At 37.9% G+C, this 8148-nt stretch overlaps 1 protein-coding gene across 1 annotated transcript; it reads left to right on the plus strand.

The window, feature by feature from the left end:
- Positions 1-7: 7 nt before the first annotated feature.
- On the plus strand, positions 8-7834 carry LOC121815676 (von Willebrand factor A domain-containing protein 5A-like). The gene is made up of 10 exons (XM_042227605.1): positions 8-139; positions 252-410; positions 510-613; positions 752-960; positions 1041-1109; positions 2551-2586; positions 4837-4896; positions 6951-7114; positions 7285-7408; positions 7521-7834. Exons 1-10 carry the CDS (start codon positions 77-79, stop codon positions 7598-7600), a joined length of 1068 nt encoding a protein of 355 aa, XP_042083539.1. The 5' UTR covers positions 8-76; the 3' UTR covers positions 7601-7834.
- The last annotated feature ends 314 nt before the right edge of the window (positions 7835-8148 follow it).

Consider the following 8148-nt stretch of genomic DNA (forward strand, 5'->3'; position numbering starts at 1 on the left):
TTAAAAACAGCTGTTGTATTGCAGGTGTTTCTCTTTTGGGATTGGGGAAGGGGCCAGCTCTGCTCTCATCAATGGGATGGCCAAGGAAGGAGGAGGTCACGCTCAGTTCATCACAGGGACTGACAGGATGCAACCAAAAGTAAGACAATGACTCATAACAAATTACAGTAAAAAAAAAATTGTGTTTTTAGTTTGTTTTATTTGTTTTTAGTTTGGATGGAAGATATGATTTTGGTTTTTATACTCATCAGGTGATGCAGTCGCTGCGATTTGCTCTGCAGCCAGCTGTGGAAGATGTTTCTGTTACATGGGATTTACCAAAGGGATTAACTGTCACCGTCCTCTCTCCACCAATCACAACCATTTTCCAGGGTAAAAGGTCACTGATTTATGCACAGCTTACTGGACAGGTAGGAACAGCATCTTCTCACAGTGAACAATCTCTGTGTTTATGCTTGTCATGTTTTGAAATAAAATGAAATTGGTTTAACACTGTAATTCTGTGTCAGAGCTCAGAGGCAGCAGAGGGCTGTGTGACGGTGAAGTACAGCCTGGCAGGTCATCCCTCTGAGAACCAGCTGCACTTCAGTCTCAGACCTGCAGAGGACGCTGGGTAAATGAGCTGTTAATCCACTGGTACAATTACATACTGTATTTACTTTACAAAAGCTTACTTTTTATGTCTGTATGATCTAAAAAATATTGGTCATTGTGACCATGTCACCATACCAATATTTTCTCTTGTCTGTAGCTTAATAGTCCACAGGTTAGCTGCTCGGACTCTTATTTGCTTGCTAGAGATGGAAGCAGAAAACAATCAGGAAAAAGAAGAAGTAAAAAAGAAGGTGGTGCAGCTGAGTGTCCAATCAGGAGTGAGCAGTTCTTTCACTGCTTTCATTGCTGTCAATAAAGACAACAACAAGGAGATTCAAGGACCTCTTCTGCACCGAGATATTCCAAGTAACATGAATAATTAGCAATCCTATCTACTTCATATTGCTCTTGGGGCATTCTTATCTTATCTTATCTTATCTTATTAGTGGCTGGTCTAATGGGATTTGCTGCTACCCCTTGCTGTCTAAGAGCTAATATTTCCAGTTTTTCACCTGGTGAGTACAAGGTTTGTTACCTTTGCAAACACAGTGTGAGTACTTCTACAAACACAGGTGTGTGTTTGTGTGTGTGTGAAAAAGAATAATTAGTTATAAGAACAAATTGGAGACTATTAAATACATATGATTCAAACCACTTCAATGCACTTTTTTAAATACCTTTTGTATACAGTAATACAAACAAAATGAGAGAACTTCGACAATCATACGACCCCTATGAGCAAGCGCTTTGGTGACTGGGAGGAAAAACTCCCTTTTAAAAGTAAAAGTGCGCACACACACGCTGACACACAAAATATATAAAGAATTCACCTATTGCCCCTGCGGAGAGTCTGTCCTTCAAGCTCACATCCTCTTCCAGAGGCCTGGGAGCTTGAAAGTAACGTATTTTTCAGACCATTAGGCGAACTGGATTATAAGATGCATTAAGCACTGAAGTTTGGTCCGTTTTCAGCGTCCTGTCATTTGACTGCATTTGTCCCTAACCCTCACTTTAACTTTTATCAAGTAGACAAAAGTTAGTGTTCCTCCTCCAGCTTCACTGTGTTTATGTTATGCTAACATAGCTGTGTCGCTAGCAATCACTTAGCACATCATTATCTACCAGCTAGCCCAACTTCAGTAACCGTACAAAAGTTATTGCTGTTTAGTTTTCTGTCTTCATTTATGTTGGAACTGATAGCAAAGCTTTACGTTTTAATTTTTTCTGAAATTTCATGAATTCTGTTTTCATGGATGCCTGGGTGTTAAACTTAATTGTTACACCTGGAAAAGCAGCAACGCTGATCATTTTATTAAGAATGAAAGCGTTCAGGCAGTTTTTAGCTCTCAGTGATGCTGCAGTCTTCGTTTGACTTTGGGACCTGAAGCGGACAGAGTTTTGGACCCAGATTACTCCGCGAGGCTCCTGACTACAGTAGCCGTAATGCTCCGACAATCCATCAAGCAGTGCGGCTTTGTAGGTTACCAATGTCGCACGAAGACATTTTTGACTGATTTTTGAGCCGTGTACAATCAGTTCAAGGTCGGTAAGCACAACCAGAATTCATACATAAGGCACACTGCCGATTTTTGAGAGAAATTAAAAGATTTTAAGTGCGCGTTAGATTGTGGAAAATACGGTAAAGTTCACTGGATGAAGCGTTTTCAGTGGGAGTAATGTTTGATCACTCATCCAAGTGACTTCTTCAGTCTGGGGTGGGTTTTTGTTTTCTGGTAGTTAGTTTTGGGATTGCTGACACAGACCGAGTTAGTCTGAGTTATATAACGTCAGATGATTTGCTCATGCTGACAAATTCTCGTCAGACAAGTAAAATGAGATCCCACAAGCTTTTACTAAATTTTGCATGCAATGAAAGAAAAATGTTTACTTGTGTTTTCATTGGGAGTAGAATTATAAGTGTGTGTGTTCACTGTTGCATTTCCTTTGAAAAAGCAGGTCTCGATTACTACTGTGCAATGGATGACTCTGAAGGTATTTGTTTTGACTTCTTTGCTTTAAATGGACACACTTGAATATGTACTGATTCTTTTCCAAGTGTAATTTTGATTTTTCTACTATTAATTTTAACTTTCAAAATTTTAAAATACAGAGGTTTACATTTTGTTAAGTGTTGAGTATGCTACTACATTCAGTGTGCAATGAGGGGAAAAATGTATTAATTTTGATTACAACTTCAAGTGTGTGTGCTCAGTGTTGAATTTCCTTTGAAAAAGCAGATTCTGATATGGATTTTGGAAACCCTCCAGAATTCGAAGACGAGTGCTATTACGAAGGTATCTGTTTTGACTTCTTTGTTTTAGATAGACACGTTTATCTTTAGTTGGATAGCAAAAGTCATCTAGACCTTAATATCTTTAAGTCATTCCTGTAGTTTAATTCGTTTTATTTTTTGACTCTTTGCTTAGGGATTCTTTTCAAGCTGTCAATTTTGATTTTTCTACTATTAATTTTAACTTTCAAAATTTTTAATAAAGAAGCATTTACATTTAGTTAATTAAATGTTAGCATGTATGATATTGCATAGGATTTTTAATTTTGATTAACTAGAGATGGACCGATCCGATATTACGTATCGGTATCGGTCCGATACTGACCTAAATTACTGGATCGGATATCGGAGAAAAATAAAAAATGTAATCCGATCCATTAAATATCACGAAAGCACCTCACAAAACTTGCAACACGCCGTAACTCACCTCAGAACGTTAGCACGTCGGAGCAGTATGCATCACGTGATAGAGCGGCTGTGGCATGCGGGACCTGTCGGTGGTCTGGATAGCATTTGGAGCTTCGCTAGCAACCCGGCATTTCATCTCCGACAAAGTTATCCCCGGGAGAAGTAAAGCAAGTGTGTAAGTCCATCTCTGAATGTTTGTAAAGCATTCCTGCGTTAAGCTTAACGAGCGACTGCCTCTCGCTCTCCTGCTGCTACTTCAATCATGAAACTGCTTAATGATCAGCTGATCGGCTTTTCTGTCGCGAGTCCGTCTCTCTGGTTTGTTTTTGGCCCACTTTGCACCAGAAAGAGGAAACCAGCGGCTGAACAACAGCAGCACGTTTAAGCTTGATCAGCTGTTGTTAGAATTTATTTATTATTACTTTCTACTCCAGGATCTTTTTCTACGTAGCTGACGGCTGGTAACTGTGCAGGGGCGGATCTAGCAAAGTTTAGCCAGGGGGGCCGATAGGGCATGAACAGGGAAAAGGGGCACAAAGACATACTTTTCTTTCTTATTCTCATTTAAAATGTCTTTTAATAAATAATTATCTGAATCTTACACCCAAAGTTTTAATTTGATGTAAAATGAATAGAAGTCCATTACTGTATATAGTAACTGTTAAGTCTAATATACCCTAGTAAGCTATAGTACTTTTTCCTTTGGGAAGGTACCATCTGTGCAGTCTGCAATTTTGTTGAAGAAAGATGTTGAATCTATTTAATATTTCTTGAAAAATAATTGATTTCTGTGCATTTTTTTTCACACTGCATCAAATTAAGGTTGATTACGTCGATTAAGCATCATGAGGTGGAGCGTGAGGGGTGGTTCCCTATTTTTTATTTATTTATTTTTGTTGCTGGGAGTTGGAACCCTATTAGTTAGGTTGCTTAATATTTATGCTAAGTACTCTTTAAAATACCAGAATAGGGAGGATGGTGTAGGTTTAAGTTTATTAGATTGATCAGTATTGCTGAACTATGAAATATTTTTTTTGCATACAGGTATAACAGAATAGCTTTAGTGTAGTTGTTGTTTTAAACTTGAGTATGAACTTATACAAAATGCAGCAAGATATTTAAAAAACAGTTTTGTTGATTAAAAAACACTATATCGGATTCATATCGGTATCGGCAGATATCCAAATTTATGATATCGGTATCGGTATCGGACATAAAAAAGTGGTATCGTGCCATCTCTATTAACATAATTCATTCATGTTATCTGAACATTTTGATACTGTGCAATGGATGACTCTGAAGGTATTTGTTTTGACTTCTTTGCTTTAAATGGACACACTTGAATATGTACTGATTCTTTTCCAAGTGTAATTTTGATTTTTCTACTATTAATTTTAACTTTCAAAATTTTAAAATACAGAGGTTTACATTTTGTTAAGTGTTGAGTATGCTACTACATTCAGTGTGCAATGAGGGGAAAAATGTATTAATTTTGATTACAACTTCAAGTGTGTGTGCTCAGTGTTGAATTTCCTTTGAAAAAGCAGATTCTGATATGGATTTTGGAAACCCTCCAGAATTCGAAGACGAGTGCTATTACGAAGGTATCTGTTTTGACTTCTTTGTTTTAGATAGACACGTTTATCTTTAGTTGGATAGCAAAAGTCATCTAGACCTTAATATCTTTAAGTCATTCCTGTAGTTTAATTCGTTTTAATTCGTTTTGTATCATCTGGTTTCATGGGCTGAGAGTCATCTGCAAAGCAATGCAAAAGAGTTCAGTGTTTTCTAATAATATTGCCTAAACAGGTGTAACATAAGAAGTATTGGTCCTAGTACAGAACCTGGTGAAATTTATAAAATACCTTTTGTATACAGTAATACAAAAAAGAGAGAAATCCAACAATATGACCCCCTATGAGCAAGCGCTTTGGTGACTGTGGGAAGGAAAAACTCCCTCCTGGCTGCGACAGGTTGGGATGAGGGTAGGAAGACAGGACAAAGACACACTGTGGAAGAGAGCCAGAGAGGAAGAATAATGCAGAGAGGTGTATAAACACATAGGGAGTGAAGAAGGTGACTGAAGAAGAATTACTCAATGCACCATGGGAATCTCCCGGCAGTCTAGACATAATGCAGCATAAATAAGGAAGGAATTAGGGTTACCTGATCCAGCCCTATCTATATGCTTTATCAAGAAAGGACGTTTTTAATAGGGCTGGGTATCGTCACTGATTTCTAGAATCGATTCAATTCCGATTCACAAGGTCCCAAATTGATACGATCCACAATTTGATTTGATTCGATTCAATTCAATTCGATTTGAATCTGGGAAATTTTGACAGTCAGAAATATTATAATTCAGATCAGTACATTTACATATTTTTGTATCTAAAAAGGAAGCTGACACACGCAAGACTTTATCAAAGGTGTGAGCGTCACAGCAGATGCCTTTGTGTCAAAGTAGCTGAAGATAAAACACAGAAAAACATGAAGTTTTCCTGGCCTGGGATTTTATAAAAATATTCTGCAGTACATCAAAAACGAAAGAAAACCATTAATCAACATATGAACATTACCTCTGAAGTTACAGCGGTTTTATTAGAGACACGGCTAAGCGTTTTGCATTTTGAATAATTTTAAAAAGTTTAAATTTGTTCAGTATTGAACGGCAGAAATTAGGTTTTCTTTTCGGAAGTAAGAAAAAAAAAACACCGACTGCGCTGTAAACAACGGTAGACTTGTGCCTAACAAGCAAGCGAATAATGCAAAAAACAGATTTTTAGACGGGAAACTGTTGTTGAAGTACAGAGAGAGAGAGAGCTGTGCATGAAGTGGTGGAAAACAGCAAAAGTCAGAGATTCATGACGATGTTTATGTGAAGCGTTTTGGATCTTCTTTTGCTGCTGGTTCAGTCAATATTGTTTGGAGAGAGATAAAACTACAGCTTTAGAATCAGCACAAAAAAGGCGTACACACAAAGCGCGGACCCGCCGAAACATCAGAATCAGCGAGCTGTCGGCTTTCAGCCCCGACCGTGTCCGTGCCGTCAGGTGAGAAAGGCGACATCTCACTGATTCTGATCCGCGGGTCCGCGCTGTGTGTTTACGTCTTTGTGCAGAATCCGTGTTCCTGCTCTCATTTACTGTCTTAGCTGTTTGGTGGTTGTTGAAATTTCAGGTTTCACCAGAGATTCTGGCATTTCGAGCAAAATAAATTTATATTTAAAAAATCGATTCAGGATTTTAATGAATCGATTTCACGTTATCCAAGCCAGAATCAATTTTAATCGATAAATCGATTATAAAAACCCACCCCTAGTTTTTAACATAGTCTTAAAAGTACAGAGGGTGTCTGTCACCCAAATCCAAACTGGGAGCTGGTTCCACAGGAGTTAAACACAAGAACAGCTCAGTCAGAGAGCGGCTGATACGATACTATAAAGTCTTTAATATAAGGTGGAGCTCGATTATTCAACACCTTGTATGTGAGGAAAAAAAGATTGCAACATGTGGATGCAAACCGAATCAATGGAACTATTTTCTTAATTAACTAAACTCTTTTTCTAAAATATTGCTCTGTTAATTCCCCCCAATTAAGATGATTTTATTAACTAAATAGAAGGAGAGTGATCAGCATAAATAAATTTCCCCTTTAGCACTGCCGGATGAAGAATTTCCACCTGCTAAGAAGCCACCCAGAGACCCTTTGCTACAGTTAGTCTCCCTCCAGAAGGCGTCTGGCTGCTGGCTGCTTGATCCAGCTCTGGCTGCTGCACTGGGAAAGACCAACCAGGAGGTGGAAAAGTCAAAGCCTGAAAAGGTGGGCTATTAAATAAATAATAACACAGTAATAGTGGGTGTTTGTAACGTATTCATTAAAATGGTTTCAAAAGTGAATTTTCAAAATTACACACTCATGTTAACGAACATCTGCAAGCTGCCTCACTTAATTTAATATTTAACTACATGACTGCTGATTCTATACACTAGGCCAGCAGTGAAGTGTGGGCCACCATTCTGGCTCTGATCTGGCTTCATGGTTTCAAGATGGATGCAAAGGACGAGTGGGAGCTTCTGGCTGCAAAGGCTGTGTCATGGCTCAGTGCGCAAAAAGGTAGTAAACACAAAAATAAGCATTCAGTTTGTGATGGCTATACTGAGTTGCTACAGTCGTTAAGATTAATGCTAACTGGTTATTTTGTTTTGTGTGTTCCTTTTTTTTCCAGCACCGTCTGTGACAGAGTGTGTGGAAGCCGGAAATATATTGTTGGGTTGCAGTGTGCAAAAAACTGCCCTTGGCCTCTGAGGTTTTTTATAAACTAACAACTTCTTTATGATTCATACACAGAAGCAGATTTACTTCATACTTCATCCACATTAATCTTTGCATCGTCCAACTTTATTATCTAATGTGCCTTATTTTATGCTGCGTGTGTCCAAAGTCAGCTTTGTAAGAGTAGCAGAGATTATTGCTTTTCTATTCTAACTTTAATGTTGCTGTTTGCTTGAAAGCATCAAATATTAAACAAATAAAAACACACATGAGTTTGGACCCATCATTCCTTCTAATGAGTCACCATGAAAAAAATAAATAATTTAATTTTAAAATATTTAAAAAGACCAACACACCTGGCCAGTTCTATCTTTCAACACATTTTTTAATCATGGTTGAGGAAAATATGCAGCTTAAATTCAAAGTCATAGTGAAGCAAAATTCTTCCTTATTCCAATGCATATCTTTCATTTTTTAATTCATGTCATGTAAGTAAACAGCTGGACATAATTTCCACTAACAAATGAGACCTCATCATCAGCCATGTCTCACAGCGAGTGAAATCAAGGCCAGCAGAGGGA

Source organism: Haplochromis burtoni, unplaced genomic scaffold (assembly GCF_018398535.1).
Source record: "Haplochromis burtoni strain Fernald_Lab_line unplaced genomic scaffold, NCSU_Asbu1 Contig_270, whole genome shotgun sequence".
Lineage (NCBI taxonomy): Eukaryota > Metazoa > Chordata > Actinopteri > Cichliformes > Cichlidae > Haplochromis > Haplochromis burtoni.